This window comes from Numenius arquata, chromosome 2 (assembly GCF_964106895.1).
Source record: "Numenius arquata chromosome 2, bNumArq3.hap1.1, whole genome shotgun sequence".
Taxonomy (NCBI): Eukaryota; Metazoa; Chordata; class Aves; order Charadriiformes; family Scolopacidae; genus Numenius; species Numenius arquata.
The window spans coordinates 54359388-54376847 of record NC_133577.1 but is presented as its reverse complement, the minus strand read 5'-3'; the positions used below and the strand labels follow the sequence as shown (position 1 = coordinate 54376847).

At 40.4% G+C, this 17460-nt stretch overlaps 1 protein-coding gene across 1 annotated transcript in view; it reads right to left on the bottom strand.

The window, feature by feature from the left end:
- The window catches only part of CFAP61 (cilia and flagella associated protein 61), a 109470-nt gene that overhangs the window by 57807 nt on the left and 34203 nt on the right, over positions 1 to 17460 (bottom strand). The window contains exon 16 of the mRNA XM_074162612.1: positions 3677 to 3804. Coding sequence (XP_074018713.1) covers positions 3677 to 3804 — 128 coding nt within the window. The remainder of the gene's footprint in view (positions 1 to 3676; positions 3805 to 17460) is intronic.

Genomic DNA, 17460 nt, shown 5'->3' with positions numbered 1-17460 from the left:
GGTGAAATATGAATAATGAGATCACCTTCACTGACCTAGCGTCAGATTAAGCACGACGGAGGCAATTCTCCAGGGCTGACGCTACCCCGAGCATTAGGAAGAAGCTTCCCCTACCGGCAGGTCATTCCACATACACAGTTGCAGCGTTTCTGCACTGCCCTTTGAAATAACGGGCACCGATTTGGCTGCACCAGTGCTCTGACCTCTGCGACCATCTCCCTTGCCAGAAACTCCGACCACAAGGTACCGAGCCCCAGCCGAAGACTGAAGCAGCGCCTTGTAAGGTACCAGCTCACGGCACACGCTCCCCCCTCGGCAGCAGGCATTACACAGCTCCTTTTGGGTTGGGGTGGACAAGCGGGGATGCCCACGGCTGCTCCGGGGGAACTGCTGGGCGGGTGACAAGCCTCAAGTCCCCCCAGTGCTCTCCGGTGCCGTGCCTTGCCGGGAGCCGCGGTGCCACTGCCCCAGCACAGCGGGAGCGAGAGGCAGCCGGCGGCAGATCCTCCAGTGAGCAGAGGTAGTTCTCATGATTATTTTTCTCTGTTCGATGAGAAACATATTTCTTCAGGCTCAAACAAGTTGAAAACACTTGTAAAATCGAGTTCTAATAATTGTTCTGTAGGTAAGTGAATTACATTTGTGTGTTTCCATGGTGACTGATAATGTAAAATAATTAAGTATGAAGAATAATGAGGAGAAAACTACTTCCTCTTTTTAAGGATTAGGGGCTTACAAATGGATCCAATCTAGCTATTTTTAGTGCATGTAACCTTTGCAAAGAATCTTAGACAATTATGAGTAAATTAAACTAAATTGTTATTAAAAGGCCTTCACATTGATCAGGAGACTATCTGCTGCTGATGTGACAATTAAAAAAATTTCTTCAGAAATTTCAGAAATTTAATTAAGAAATTAATCTTTCTTAAATTTATACCTATATTAATATAAATTCTGGGACATTTTGCACTAAGTGCTGACTGCTTGCTTTCTGCATTCTGAGAGCAATAATCAATTTCTCTTAAGCGGGAGGACTCCGTTCGTGCAGCGCTGAAGACAAGCCCTCTCTCCTACCTACAGGAAGGACCTGTTCTGCAAGAACCCTTCGCTAGAACATGGTTCAAACAAAACTGTGGGCTGAAAAGCCTTGGTTGAAGTATCTCAGAGGAGGATACCTACAAAGGATTGCCCCCCAGACACAATACTGTCTCTACATCCTGGTCACTATGGAAAGACTTAGCTTCTGGCTGACAAATTTGGTTGGAGCATAAATATGCTTTGTTTTTCCCTCACAGTATTTTATACTGAGAGCACAGTCATGAACAGCCCAGGATGAATAACAAGAAAGGGGCTCACAGCTCTAAAGGACATTTGTAACTGAATTTTGAATGGAACGGAAAAGCCTAAAAGGTGCTGAGAACTGGAGGATGAGAGGAAAATGATTTTACTGCAAGAGGGGATGCTCTTCGGGAAGTCAGAATCTAAGAAAAAAAGAGCAAGAAGCAGGTATTTTTTTCTTCACTGTTCCAGCAATGTAACAACATCTATAAAGCACTTCAACATTTTCTTCTCTTGCCATATTGATATTTTAATGTGTGATATTATTAATGGTTGCTGTAGAAATACAAAGTCTTGGCTTAACTGAAAAAAATAGGCAAAACTTTCAATTCTCTGCCAACCATAAAAATGCCAACCTCCCTTCGTTTTTGCAATGAACATTTTGTTGTAACAATCGCATACAGAATTTGAATTTTATATTCATTTCTGCAAGTCATTTCTAGTACATATGTTTAATGGCTGAGGAAAACGACAATTGCATAAAAGGAACTGCCCTGTCGCATACAGTCTGACTTCCTGATAATCCCCTAAAACTGGTACAGAGGGGGTACTGGTGCACATAGAAGGTGCAAGCAGTGAGATACCAGAGAGACAGCACTCCTGTCCTAACTTTGGATAAAACAGCATGACTTCTCTACTCTGCGCTCTTGAGACCCCACCTGGAGTACTGCGTCCAGCTTTGGAGTCCTCAACACAGGAAGGACATGGACCTGTTGGAAGGGGTCCAGCGGAGGGCCATGAAGATGATCAGAGGGATGGAGCACCTCCCCTGTGAAGATGTGGTGTTGGGGGATATGGTATAGGGGAGAACTTTGTAGAGTAGGGTAGATGGTTGGACTCGATGATCCCAAGGGTCTCTTCCAACCTAGACGATTCTATGATTCTATGATTCTAAGACAGGCTGAGAGAGCTGGGGTTGTTCAGCCTGGAGAAGAGAACGCTCCAGGGAGACCTCAGAGCAGCCTTCCAATATCTGAAGGGAGCCTACAGGAGAGCCGGAGAGGGACACTTTGTCAGGAAGTGTAGGGACAGGACAAGGGGTAATGGTTTTACATTGGAAGAGGGGAGATTTAGATTAGATATTAGGAGGAAATTCTTTCCTGTGAGGGTGGTGAGGCACTGGAACAGGTTGCCCAGAGAAGCTGTGGATGCCCCATCCCTGGAGGTGTTCAAGGCCAGGCTGGATGGGGCTTTGAGCAACCTGCTCTAGTGGAGGTGTCCCTGCCCATGGCAGGGGGGTTGGAACTGGATGATCTTTAAGGTCCCTTCCAACTCTAACCATTCTATGATTCTATGGTTCTCTACAAGTTTACTCTGGCTTAGACAGCGGAAGGTAGAAAAACATTTGCATATATTTATTCCCCCTCTCAACCAGTTTATACAGTTTATTTACTCCAGTTTGGGTAACTCAAGGTAACCACAGCAGTTTGAAAAATTCTTTAATGTACGCTGATGGCGTGTGTTCTTGGTGGGCCACCGAACAGGCTGAGACTGTCAAGAGAGTCAGAGGTCCTCTCTGACTAACACACATAGCATAGCTAGCTAACCTGGGGCAGCTGCAGGGGTCATCGCAACCTTGAGGCTGCAGTGGCTGCCACAGCTTGTCTCTGTTGCAGAGCTACTCTACCCAGGGAGCAAAATTCCACCTACGTTAGGCTATTTTTCCCCCACAGAGTGAGTGGTGACAACAAGATTTAGCCCTAAAATGTGTCCTTAGAGCTTCCCGTTTGATTAGGTGTATAATTAGGTCCTCTGCCAGGCCTTCCCTGCACCCACTCTAGGGTCTATAGCAAAAATAGCAGAAGACCCAGAAATGACTTTTTTTTTTTTTTGGTTCCTGAACAATCCCAAACATCAAAAGCCTCATCAGAATCAAAGGTATCAAAAGGTGTTATCAGCATCAAAAGAATCACAGAGAGTTAACAACTCAACAAGCTTACGGCGTACATTTCTGCACAGCTCTGAAAACACAGCATCGCAAGGAGGTAAGAGAAGGGAGGGATTCAGACACTGATTTGTGATCCCACTGGGCACAACTAGCTTTAAAGCCCAATACTACTTTGGAGCACACATGAAGGACTATGGACTTAGCCTCCACTTACAGGATTTTTGTATAAGAACAATGGTCAAAGAGATTTTAAGTATGTGGAATTCTTTGTCAGCGCTTTTGAGTTCCGGAGTCAGCCAGGATGCAAGCACCCATCTCTTCACATCCGCAGCCACTCACACCTACTACTTGGATACAGACTTAAAGCACGCTTTAAATGGAGGAAGAAAACCCCTTCAAGCAAAAGGTGACATATTATTCTCAGTAAAGGAAATAAAATTAAAAACTTACGAAAAAATTAGCGTTTCCAGAAAAGAGATTCCAACATCAGATGCACCGACCACCACAATTCTACTGTTGATGGATGTTTTAGATTCCAGTACCAGCTTTCGATTTATGTGGTTCAAAGAATAACACAACTGTAAAAAACATGTAAAATGACATAGAAGTGCATTAAAAAAACCCCAGAAAAAGTCTAAGAATCATTAAACCATCAGTAACACATTACCTTGCATTCGTCCAAAACTTAGGGCTCGCTGACATGACTAACACTGTGATTTTTCTGTGCACAGCACAAGATAACACAGTAGATAAATGGTACTAAAATGTTGAAATATGTGCATGTTTAACAGGTCACAGAAAACTAGCACAGCTGAATGGTCTGGCCTCTCCTGGAAAAGATGCTACGGAGTCCTTTTAAGAGAAGAGAAAACACTGCCTCTTCTATAATTTACTACCCTTTAGCTAACACCTGGGAAACATATATTTACATAACTTTAAGGCTATTTTTATACCTTCTAGAGCAGTTTTTACTCTTGCTGTTTTATGTATGGAACTGGTTTTACTCGTAAATTAATTAGGAACTTATATCTTGAGTGTCTTTGTGTGTTTAATTGAAAAATCTCTTCCAAAATGATAGAATTGACCACCTTTTTTCTCAAATACAGATAGCTACACTGACAGCCGATCTGTCAAATGATTAAATTAGTATCGCAGCGTCACTGAGACCAATACTCTGGCCAAAAATCTTGCTATAAAGTTTTTAATTACTAGCGTCTCAGTTTCCATTCTTCTTAAAGCATACATTGTTTAAGACAATAAAGTCTGTGTAATTTTTTAAATTTGTGTCTCTAAGTCACACTAGCTAACAGAGATTCTCAAAACAAATATGCAAGAAAGGGCCAAGAGATAATATTGCATTTGACAATTTTTTTTTTCTGCCCTGAACTATATTTAGTTTTCAAATTTCTGCTGAAAGACAGGGAAATACTTTCCATCTTGCAGTACAACACGCTTTGCATTTTTCATATTGCTTTGAGTTGTATACATTCACATTGCACAAATGCATAGCTGCAGATTCATAAATGCACTGAAGAGACAAATAGAAAATGGAGCTACTTTTATTTTTTGTCAGACATTTCTCCTATATATTTCTGCTGTGTCACTTAGGCAGGAAGCAATCTAAGACTTCTAACAGGTTTTCATCTATTATGAATAGAAGGCAGAGGGTTAATAAAATCAAGTCCTCTAAATTCCTCCTATGAAATTACAGTAGAAATATATTCTCCATATATTAGTTGACAGAGTAACTCAATATATGAAGAATAAGTATTTTATTTTAAAGCTCTGATAATGACATTGGCCTTCTCAAGAAGTACATGGCACATTGAGATCCCCAAGAGATCTTTTATACCATGTCTTTGCAATGGTGGAGACCCACAGCTGAGATTTCAGCATAGCCTCTCTACAGAAGGTGGAGAATTGTCTGTAGAACACAGTAGAGTGCTGCCCCATACCTTAAGGAAGGATTATGGACCCTTGACTTGCAAACCACCATCACTGTATAGCAAGTAATTGAAAATGTGGCAAAACTAAATGTCTTCTTTGGTCAGGCAACATGATTTTTTACCGCCAGATAAATGTTCTTCTGGTTGCAGTTCATCACAGTGCAATGATGACATCCAGTGGTGAGCCAGATTCATCTCAGGGACTGGACTTCACTAAGAAAATTCCAGAAGGTGCCTTAAAATGCATAGCCCATGGTGGGTGCTTAACAAAGTCAAATGTGTGAAACCTAGCACGTGCCCACAGGCTTGGAGGCAGCCCTGCACCAAGGAATGCCTTGACTAGCCAGGGCCAAGCCACAGAACAACTATAATGCGGCCCAAATCGTTGTTATATGTGTCATCTACAAGTCTCTACAACAAACCTAACAATCTAATCCAAAGCCTGTGCTTTTTGACAAAAGAAAAAAAAAAGGGTTTTGATCATAAATGAAAATATAGCACTTCCCTGTTATATTTCATTGAAAATGTACATCACTGGAAGAGATTTTAAGAAATGAGAACAACCGATGCCAATTATTAAAGACATGTCCCCCTGCTTAAAATAAAACTCAGACTACGTCTTTTATACCATACTAAATGGTACGCCCCGACTACAACATTTGACACTGTTCAGCAATTGCTGACGCTCGCGGAGATCTCATGGTACCACAAATACGCGTCGAGGATACTGCACTCCGGGCCCTCATCTGGGTATTCAAATTCCTCGGGTTTGCGAACTCTGCAGACAAGAACTCCAACAGGCTTTCTCTTGCTGCGCACCCAGAGTTGCAGCTTTCTAGAAAAAGCAATGCCTCCCGGAGAAAAAATTATTAGCGATGTTCTTGCTGAAATGTGGCTTATTAACAAAATTAATAAAATGGTAAAAAGAACACGCAGAGAAACTACTTGTAATGTACCTAATCAACCAAAATAACTAGACAGGAATGTCAGCAGCTAATAGGATAAACTCAACAGACCTTACAGCAATGCCAAGTTCAAACACCTCCTCCTGCTGCAGTGTTGTGTTGGGCTTTTTTTTCAAATGTACTCCAACAATGAAATACAAAGCAGTAATACAATTTCCTAAGGAAGAGTTGTATCTAATTTATGAAATGGCTCCTGTATCAATGATACAAAGGCAGCATATGAGTAGAATATAACCCTTTTTGTTCACCACACAATGGCCCCAATACCAACAGCTGTCATGCTTCAGAAATCACCTTTCGAACAGCTAAGTACACTAAATGGCCCCAGGGAGTAAGGAATTAGGTGGATTGGTCCCATAATACCACCTTATTTTAACAAAATGTCAGGACAAATGACTACATATGTTCCCCAGAGGAGTAATCAGACATCATAATTGATAGGTCAATGGCAAACTCTAACTTGTTTATTTTGTATCCAATTTATTAAATAAAACTGCAATCATTAACTAATGTAAGGAAAAAACAATAATTGCCAGTGTTAGAAAAGGCATACAGAGTTCAGAAAAACAGTATTTTCTTTGATTATCAAAATGATTATTTTCCTTCTTTTCCACCCTGGTATCTGACAGCCTCTGCCATGGCACCACCTGTCACATTGCCTCCACCTGGGAGGGCAGAGGCCATCCACGCCTTCAATTCCAACCGCTGACAAAGGTGGCCTTTCGTGATTAAACCACGGGGGGGGATATTTGTTCATGTGGACAGCCAGTGCCATCCACTTAGAGGCCTTCAACCTTTACCTCCATTAAAAATGCTGAATACTCCACCGAAAACACAAACCCTGCCCGTAAATCATGCCTTTCACTTACGACCTCAGCGCAGTACGTGCCAGAGAAGGATTAAGCTGTAGCATTAAAAATTCACACATCCTTCTACCCTCAGTAAACAATGGAAGAAGATACACAAAATAATTACTTGGTTTTAGAAAACATGTTTGTATGCATTTTTTTCCTCCCCACTTTCAAACCAGGCAAAGCATCATACGTTCGTTGTTCATGCCCAGATCTCTCACCTGGGTTCCCACTTGCAGATTGCCCGGGAATGTTTTAATTATACATTTACTCAGCAATACAAACTCAGATGGAGAATGTTTTGTAGCTCCTTTTAGTTCTTTTTGTAAACATCGGACCCTGGGATATTTGTAGGATTTCTAAAAATATTTATTGTAATTGTTCTACAATAGGTCTGGTTTTATACCTATTTTATACATTATAGCAAATGGTACCTTTATTTAAACAGAAAAAATGGAAACCGAACACCCAAAAATGAAAAAAACAAGTTGGACAGAGGATTTAAACTTTGACAGAAAAGGAGCAATGCAATGCTCTGAATTTGGTATCGGCACATATATCCTAGTGAAACACCAGGGGTGTGCCAAGGAGCTGTTACACTCATCACCGCAACTCGTCATGCAAAGACTCCAAAATGCAGCAGAATTTAGACTTGATTTTATCACGCACTGAGGACTTGGGCCGCGTCCAGCTGAACACCCTTACGCGTTTACTAAATTTTAAGTAGGTTAAAGTGCCCCTGAATTCAGGAGGACTGCTCAGGGTACTACACGATAAACATGGCACTGCCTTATTTGTCCTGTACTCAGCATCTTCACGGAGCCCTCTTCGCTACAGGAAGTAACAGGGAACCCCCCGGAGGGACCTTCCCAGCCCTGTCTGTGATGCTTTTGTTTTAATTTAGCATTTGTTACTGAGAAACCCGAGTGATTGCTACCGCTGGCCAGGATCTACATAATTTGAACTCTGTTACTGTAAAAAACCATCAGAAGGAGTAAAAATGATTAACAAGCCTGTTCCTAGATTAGTGCTGAGGTCAGTGATAGTGGCAGGCAAACGAGAAGGTGAATAAACAGAGCTATTTTAATTTCAAGCTCCATTTGAATCACAAGAAAAAAAGAAAAATCAATGTTTACGAAGGAGATATGAACAAAAAAGTAGTGGAAAATGGATGCTTTTTCAGCCTGCATTATTATTTTGCTTTTAAATTCCAGCTACATTCCAAAAAGTCTCATTAGGAATGTCTGTAAACATGTTTTCAAAAGCTGTTTCCAAGCGTTCACAGATTTACACAAACACTGAAAACAGAGGGAAAAAGAAAAAAAACCACAACTACGATGAAGACTGGAACCTGAATTTTGTCATCTTTGTCAAAGAACACTTCTTTAGTAACTGTGACTCTATAAAAACCAGTTTGCACAGAAAATATCTAGCCTCTATACAATATTTTTCATATGAATGAAGTCAGTATTATTATACAAATCTTCATATGGGTAAATGCTGATCTTTAGCTTCTGGAAAAACAGTCTATAGATTCATGACTGATTTCTATCCCACAAGGTATTCCCGGAGGGAGGGGAAGGCAGGTAGTAAAGAGAATTATTTTTATTTTTTGGCCAACATTAAGAAAAATATACAAAAATGTTGCAACATCTAGGAACCTCAGCCCGAAAGACCTTCCAGATATTGTCTAGCTGGACTCCCAGCATAAATGTGGAAGAAAATACAAGGAAAAGCATTGTAACCCGTACCTTTAAAGCAGACAGATGCTTCAGCCTACTAAGACTGCCATAAACAGCTAATTGAATAACATGAAAAAAACATGCCAAGCAATTTAGAAGTTGAAAACTACCAAAATTAATGGTTTGTACTAAACACATAATTTATACAATTAATTTTGGTAACTCTCATCTTTAAACAGGTTATTTGAACAAATTTCTAAGACATCTGAACAACGTTATTTGAACAGCCAACCTAACCTTCACTGCTGGTCATGCAGCATGATGTCTGAGGGTATCCTTTACCATGCACTTCCAGAAGGCAGAGAGAGAACATCCCAAATCCAGGTCCAGCAAGTGGGTACCTGCAGTTTGGTCCCCATCACTATACTCTGCACCAAAATCAGAGTCATAGAATCATAGAATTGTCTGGGTTGGAAGGGACCTTTAAGATCATCCAGTCCAACCATCAACCTAACTCTGATAAAAACCATCACTAAACATGGTGCTCTACACTCCTGCACGGAGAAGATGGGAGCCTGGAGGGTCAAAGAGCGTACAAATGCTCCCCAAGTACCAGGGCTGACAGTGAATTCTTTAAATCCGGCTTTTAGTAGCATAATTATTAACACGCTATTAAGCCATTCCAACTAGGTAAGTAAGTAGACTCGAAATGACGTAATTTAAATCAAAGCTCATTCTTTACTGACAATTTCACAAGAGAAGTTGGGATCTAACAGTCTCAACCAAAGCCATTAAAAATTAACGGGAAGCACACATTTATTCTAATTGGCTCTGAATGTAAATGGATATAGCAAATATTTCCCTGCACTAGGGCCGGGGTCTGAGCAGCCAGCCAAAGACCAGCACTAACTTAAACAACGTCTCCCTAACTTCTCGGGTTTATTTTACAGAGTTCTCGTGCCACCAGAGCAGACATTGATTATACTGCCTTCACACAGAATAAACAAATAACATTAGGAATTACCTATAAACAGCAAAATTATATGTAACTGAAAATACTCCTAGCATTTCCAGACATTAAATTATTTTCTTTCACAATGAACAAAGGACTTCCTTAAGCTTTGATTTTAAGCAAGTCCTGCTTCACCTCTCCAGTACAGCTCCAAAAGGCATATGGAAAAACCTGAACACCCCTGATGAGACTTAAATGGACAAATCTCTCAGTGCTGGCTGGCTTGGGAAGGTTTCCCTCTGATGACTTCTCTTGAGAGAAGACACCACCACAATGCATCACAACTACCCAAAAACCTGTATCAAAACAGGATTGTGTATGCTCTGGAAAGGGAGAAGACAGAAGCATCTGCATCCACTGTACCTACTCTGCATACAAACTCACAGCAACAGAGGTAGCATTTCCTAAATGTACCAAATTCATTGAAAAATGTAAGAGATGTATACAATTAAAGGCTTTAAAAAATAAAATGTAAAAAACATCATCATATTTCATACTGAAAATAATGAACACAAGGTAACTAAATAGCAGTACTAGGATAGAAGGGGAGATTGATTTGCAGCTTATTATACAGTCATATTTTAGTGACAGCAGCTGTCGTTCTCCATTTTGTAATAATGAACATTACCTTTCTGTAGAAAATTATCTATGCCCTCCTTAAAATCTGGAACTGTGCTCCTTCCAAAGTCAATCTACAAAATGCTTTGAAAAAGCTTTAAAACAAGTCTGACCTGTTTTTAAGCAGAAACGACTATTTTAGTTTGCTGCAAATGTCATTAACACCTGTACAGTACTGACACCATGCTTTCAAAATAAAGATAGGTCATCTTACTTTTAATTTCACACATGCACATAAGTGGTAAACATTCAGAGCATTCCTGTTAATGATGCCATCTGGTGCCTCCCATAATTGTGTAATATTCAGCCTTCCAAACAAGATGTAATGGCAGCAACACACAAAACCCACTGACATTTACAGTAAGGAAATTTATTATCAGCCATCAGGTCCAGAACGACTGTGTTTGCACGACTACTGGTGCTGTAAAATCATCACCTTTACCAACCAAGTGGAGGTACAATAAATAATGGATTTTAATCCACGCACGTACTACAAAAGCATTAAAAATTCATTACTCAAACACAATAGCATCTTAAGCAACAGTTACTTCTTTAAAAATTAATACTACTTTCCTGGTTAAATGAAAACTACACACACCAAGCCTTTGTTTGTAATACCAATGTGTTCATATACAAACTACAACACGTAGGAATGCTTCTGTTTTAACTTTGATAAGTGAATCTTGACATTTGTAAAGCAAGGAATTCTCTTGCCCATCCTACTTAGGCTGTCTTTGCTATATTTATCCTCTTTTATCTTAGTACAGGCTTAATGATTAAAAAAAAGAAAAAAATCCATCAAAACCCCTTTGCATTTTAGCCCCTTTCAGCACATTCCTGGGTCTCAACTGAATTCATAAAAACCTGAAACTGAACCAAAGCGAAACCCCCTATTACTACAGATTTTCTACAAAGTCAGAACACACTTTGCTATAAGGCAGACAGCTATAAAGTAAAATAGCACCAACAGCTTTCCTTGACTGCTCTTTGTAATTCAGTGCACTTCCAACTTTGATTAGGGAGTGCAGTGGGAGAGGAGGCATCTGCAGAAGCAGGGCTAACTATTTCTGTGGTGATGCACACAGACCATGACGGGGAATGGATACTCCCCAGTAACTGCAGCTCCACGAGCTGCACTGAGATGTGCTCTTGCACACTTCAGGTGGGCCAAGGCTTTGTTGCTTTATGGTACTTGTGTCTGTACATGTCCACCTTCTTGACATTTCTCTTTGGATGTGTAAGGTGGAAAATGCCTTGCTCCCTCAATTTCTTTCAACTGTTCAGTTAGAAGCAAAGAGTTTTGCTTGTTCAGAACAGATTGTTCGGTCGCACACAGCCTTTCCCCCATGTTTTAAAATCTGTTTAACTCCTTGTTTTAAATGCAACTGAGTGAAGTTTGTCTAGCTGCACACTTTAGACTAGCTGGGACTTGCACCCACGTGTTGCCAACATCCCTTCCTTCTCCTCTGCTTTCCTCCACCTTGACAGCCAAGTGTTAAGGGTCTGTATATCAATTCTGAGTCCTTTCTACTTCTCCTCCTTTATAGGTCAAGGTAATGGATTATGCCCAGTCTGGGCTGCTGATCCAAAACATTCAAGACCCTGCTCAATTTTTTCCAGTAAGAAGTACTAAAGAAGTATAGTCAGATATGTCCCAACTACCCAGAGACACTAACATACAAGTAAGGAACTGGGGCAACTTCTAATTAGCTGGCCTAAACAGACGAAAGTAGAAGCTACAGAGAGTGAAACGCCTCAAGAGTTTGCTGGGGGAGACACTAATATCTCGAGAAGAGTTTCCTATACAAACACTCATATGTATCTGTTTTGTTTTCCTTTTTAAATGAGCTCCCCCAAAAGGGGAAATTTCTGCCAGGCTTAAAAATGTTTTAGATTTGTTTTCAGCTGAATTTTTATTTTTGTCAAACATACAGGACATATTTTAGTCTATTTTAAAGTCATGTAACTTTACAATGGACTTAAAAAAAAGCTCATCTAATAGAGAATAGTCCAGGACAGTGCTTACACTTGCAATCCATTTGAGTATCTTCTGCAATACAAAGAATATGTATGAACATACACCTTGATGGAAAAAGTCATGACTACTCACAGAATCACATGGGGTTGGAAGGGACCTCTGGAGATCATCCAGTCCAACCCCCCTGACAAAGCAGGTCCACCCAGAGCAGGTCCCACAGGAACGTGTCCAGGTGGGGTTTGAATGTCTCCAGAGAAGGAGACTCCACCACCTCCCTGGGCAGCCTGTTCCAGGGCTCTGCCACCCTCAAAGTGAAGAAGTTCCTCCTCATGTTTAGGTGGAACTTCTTATATTCAAGTTTGTGCCCATTTCCTCTTGTCCTATCCTACTCTAAAAACAACAACGTGTCATTTAAAAATACTTGATAACTCTTAAGTATTGTCTCTCATTTTACTTTTTTTTAAAGTTATTTTAAACTGCTGTCAGGCCATTTATTCATAGCACTTGCCAAAAGCATCAGGGTGGAATCAAGTAAACATAAAAATACATGCATACTGGCACTGAAAACTATTATTAAGTTAGCAGTGACTTGTATTCCAACTGCTTCCTGAATCTCACATTAACCTTTCTCTGTGGTTAAGCTACCTTTTTCCCCAGACAAAAACAGGAGGGCCAGTTTTCAGATTTTTCTCACGTTCTGGCCCCAAATAGTTTCATGTGGTAGCGCAGAAATACACACAGACAATGTAAGAATATGGACAACAGGCCTGCTTTTCTTAGCTTCTTGTTTCTGCAAACCCCTTCTAGATGGTCCAGAGAGTCATGGAGTCCACAGGCTACACATCTGACTCCAGCTTTTTGCCTGACCCTCCTTCACTCACTACTTCTTGTCCTGATGTAAACATTTCCTGTAGTGCACCTGTAGCATCACTTGAGAAATACAAAATTAACTGAGAAAGTGTTGGTTTTGTGTGTTGGGTTTTTTTTTTTAAATAAATTCATATAACACTGTATGGGCTTCTGCAATGCTTTCATAATTGTTCTGTCTTCTTTTTATGACCTGTAGCAGAAAAAACAATTCTGAACTGTGCAGTAAAACCTGACAGCTTGAATACAACCATGAAATAAAAAAAAAAAAAAATAATAAACACAATAGGATGAATAATAATGAAAGGGCAGAAACAAGAAAATAATTCAACAGATGTGTGACATTTTTGTTCTTCATTGTGGATCAGTTATTCTTGTTAATTATATCACCTATTCTTCCCTTTTATTGATAATTACATGAAACAGATGGATAACAGAATGCTCCCAGATGGTGAGAAAGCAAACAAGTTTATAAATTGTTTATTTATGAAGATATCATTAAAAATTATTTAATTATCTATAGCTTTCTACTCCACCAATAATTACATGCACCGTAAAGGCCAGCAGCACTTTATAAGATATTTAGTATTCTGTTGTAACCAACTGTTTTTTAACGTAACATGGCTGAAATGACTGACAGATGTGCAAAACACAATAATAATCTAATCTGTTTTAACACTGTGGGAATTAAGACTTTGAATCTTTGGATCTTCTGCCAATTGGCGCTTCAATACTGGTTACTGATTCAGAATACAAAAATCAGAGGTTTCCTTTTGATTTGGAACAGCTGTAGAAAGTGTTTGATCTAATGAGCAGAGAGGAGCTTTTTCAGGTCTGTGTCGTGAAACCCTAGAGCATGGCAGATGTATGGCCTGATGCAATTTTGAGCTAATATGTGGAAGCTCCGATACGCTTGCTGCAGAGGCACGGGCTGAACAGGCATCCCAAAGTCTGGGCACTTCCACGACTAGATGCAAATAAGATCGTTAGCATCTGTGCCATTCCAGAGGGCTGCAACGGGATACAGGGAGTTTAATGCCTCCCTCTCTGTGTCTTCTTAGTCAATCCTCACCTGATTTATCCAAATCTCTTCAGTAGAGCAATGAGAGAGTTTTGTAGGAACAGACAAAATGGGCAGCAAAATGTATTTGCCGTCTTAAGGAGTGGGGTAAAATCATACTCTGTAATTAGCGACTGTTATAGGAAGATATTACTATGTTCATATGAATTTTCAGCCCTTCAGGAAATGGAGAGCCACTGCGTGGGAAGTGACAGGTCTTCTCATGCACATATGAAGCAGCACAGAATTGTGGTTTAAGAGAGAGAGTGAAAAAACTTGAGGTTGCCTTAAAACCTGGGCAGAGCTTTAATAATAAGGCTGGGCGGGAGAACAGAGAAAGGAGGAACAAGTTGAGTTCCTAAACTCTGTATTTCTTTGGAGTCATAGTCACTTTAACGATAAGCAAAGAGGCAACATAAACCAAAAGCCTGTCTTAAACCAGAAACAAGCTTGAACCAAGAGAAGTATCACAAGGACACAGGGAGAACAGGGTGGCTGGAAAACTGCAGTCTTTCAGGTAATGCCAGGTTATGTTTTTATAGGATAAATTTCTGGATTTTAAGAGTAAATCTCTCTACCTTACATCTAGCTCTCCCAGAGAGACTACAAAAAAAAAAAAAAAAAGGACACCATGAAATACAGCTCATGCTGCCTGCTAGGAACAGGAGTGAGCAGGCCAGGAACCCACGGCAGGGTGGTACGTGGGGTTTTCCCCTTTTTGATTTTCCAGACACTGCACCAGAATAGAGAGATTTGACAAAGGGACAATGAGAAGAATTTACCCCAGACTCAACATTTTTAGTGCTCATCTGTCTGTAACAACCGATCCAGACCTGCAGGAAAACCACCTCTCCAGCACAGCCGAGATCCATCTGGACTGGCAACACGTGGGAATTAGCTGAGGGCAACGCTTTTCTGATTTAGATTGCTGCTTTCGCTTCTGGCTTTGGAGGAAGGAAATGGGAAAGAGTCCTTGTGGGTCCTGGTTGAGTTATCTGTACTGGGTCAATATTTATGAGTGAATCTCTTCATGCTCACAAGCAGGCTGGAACGTATTAGAGATACACAAACTGATTGAGCCCCAGGGCTCCCACTGTGCGCTCTCTCTGAGATACTAAGCCACTAATGGCCTACAGAGATATATATGCACAAATCAAGAGCTATGCTTAGACACTGAACGGCTGAGCTGCTAAGCCCCAAGCTGTTACTGGTGAAAAATACATTTTGCAGCAAGAAAAGAAGAGAGAGAGCTCAAAAAAGGCTGGAACAAGAGGAAGGCAGAAAGCTGAAAAAGCAGTAGATGAGAAGCAGATGTTGATGGCTAGATATCAAGGGGCATCTTGTAGGTATCAAAGCAAGAGTTTCATTACAATTACCTCCGTCATAAGTGACAGCTACTCAAGCAATTAATTAGGACAGGCAGTCTAACAAAAATTTTACATTTCTGAAATTGATTTGCATTTACAATCTCTGTTATTGTAGTTTATGTGAAAAACTACTGCCATCGTTGCAGAGCTATCTAAAAGAAGAATTACAGCATTAACCCGTCCTCCAGCTTCCAGGAACGAAGTGGGTATGGGCTAACGTCAGAAAGCAGTGCTTTTTAATATGAGAAGGCAAAGCCCCCTTAGCTAAAACTGTCTATTCTAGCTTGGTGAGCTGGAATAGAGAAGTGTGATAAAGAAATGAGGAGCGCTCTCAACTACTTGGAATTCCTGCTTGCCCAAAGCTTTTAAGATCCTCCAAGATCCTGCCCCTGTCTTGCTTAAAACCACTGTAATAAAGATGATAGCAGACATTTTCCCCTTACCGCTATCCAGGTGCTTGCCTCTGACAACTTCCCACTAATTCCTACTCCAGCCTCTTTCTGCCTTTCACTTTACTCCCTCTCTTCTCCACGCTTTCCTTACATTGTTTTCCCATTTCCCCTTTACCTCACTTCCTAGCCTGCTAGCCTCTTCTACAACCAAAAATGTGTCTCACAGTATTTTTAAAGGTGACATTTCTCAGCCTTTCCATTTTGCAGAGTTGTCACATTTAAGTTCTCGGTGGGATATTTTGCTATTTACAACACAGATCGTGTCTCTCCGTTTACAGTGTTTGAGCAGGCCTTCTGATCGCTACGAAAAGGTAGAAGTAAAATAATTCTTTGCCTACTGAAATTTGATTATGTTAATTTTATTAAAAAACCCACCTCATTTTACTTGCAACTTAGCTGCAGGATTTTGCACGGAAGAGCAAGACTATCGATGGGGATCAATCTTCCTTTCTGAAACACTGAAGTACAGAGAGGGCAAATGCCTTATGCTCGGCTACTACCAGAGCTAGGAAAACATCCAAAATCTGAAAGCAGCACCATCTTCTTACTTTCACGAGTACACTCAGTCCCCTGTGGTAGGTAACCTCATAAGTTATAAAGCTTTCCCAACGCATGGTGGCCAAAGGTCATTTTGTTCACTCAAGAAGAGTCAATTTAGCTTTGTACGGTTTCAAATTCTTGTTATTTCAGAAAACTACAGGCAGCAGTAGCGGACTAGCTTTATCCTCAAGTTATCACCTAGGGATCAACCCCAGATGTCAGTTATGATAGAACAGTCTGTCAAAAATCTATATTTAATGCCAGTGCATACGCATGGATACTTATACAGTGGCTAGCCTTCATTCTTTTTCAGAAAAACTTTGTTAGTGAAAATCTCGCACTTTTTTATTAAATAGAAATTCATTAAACTTTCAAGATTATAAACAATTATCTCAGTACCTGCAACTCTCAGAAATCCTCAGAAAGAACCTGGGAACAGACCAGACAACAGATTTGCAAATCTCTCAAAAATAGGAAGTCTGTAATTTTCCAGCTCCAACAAAAATACTAAGATGAGCTCTTCTAGTAAGAGAGTAACAGTTCATTTTAAAGATAAAATAGGAAGTAGTTTAAGGAAAAGCATCAGATAGTTTATCTGCAGAGAAGAGGAAGGCTGGGATGTGCATGTTGAGGGACGACTGTTCAACAAAGCCAAACTCAGATCAATGTCCTCAGCCATGTTCTGGATTTCGCTTTGCCAAGTGCTGCCTAATTAAGAGTTTTGGATGCCAAAAATTACTAACTGTAAAAAGGAAAGCACTAAAAATATTATATGGCGGCCCATCTCAGCCAACTGGAAGTTAGTAGACAGACATAAAGCTTCTTAATTATGTTTCTTTAGGAAATTACAGCTACCTACTGAGGGTATCCATCTCTAATGGTGTTTTTCCTAACAT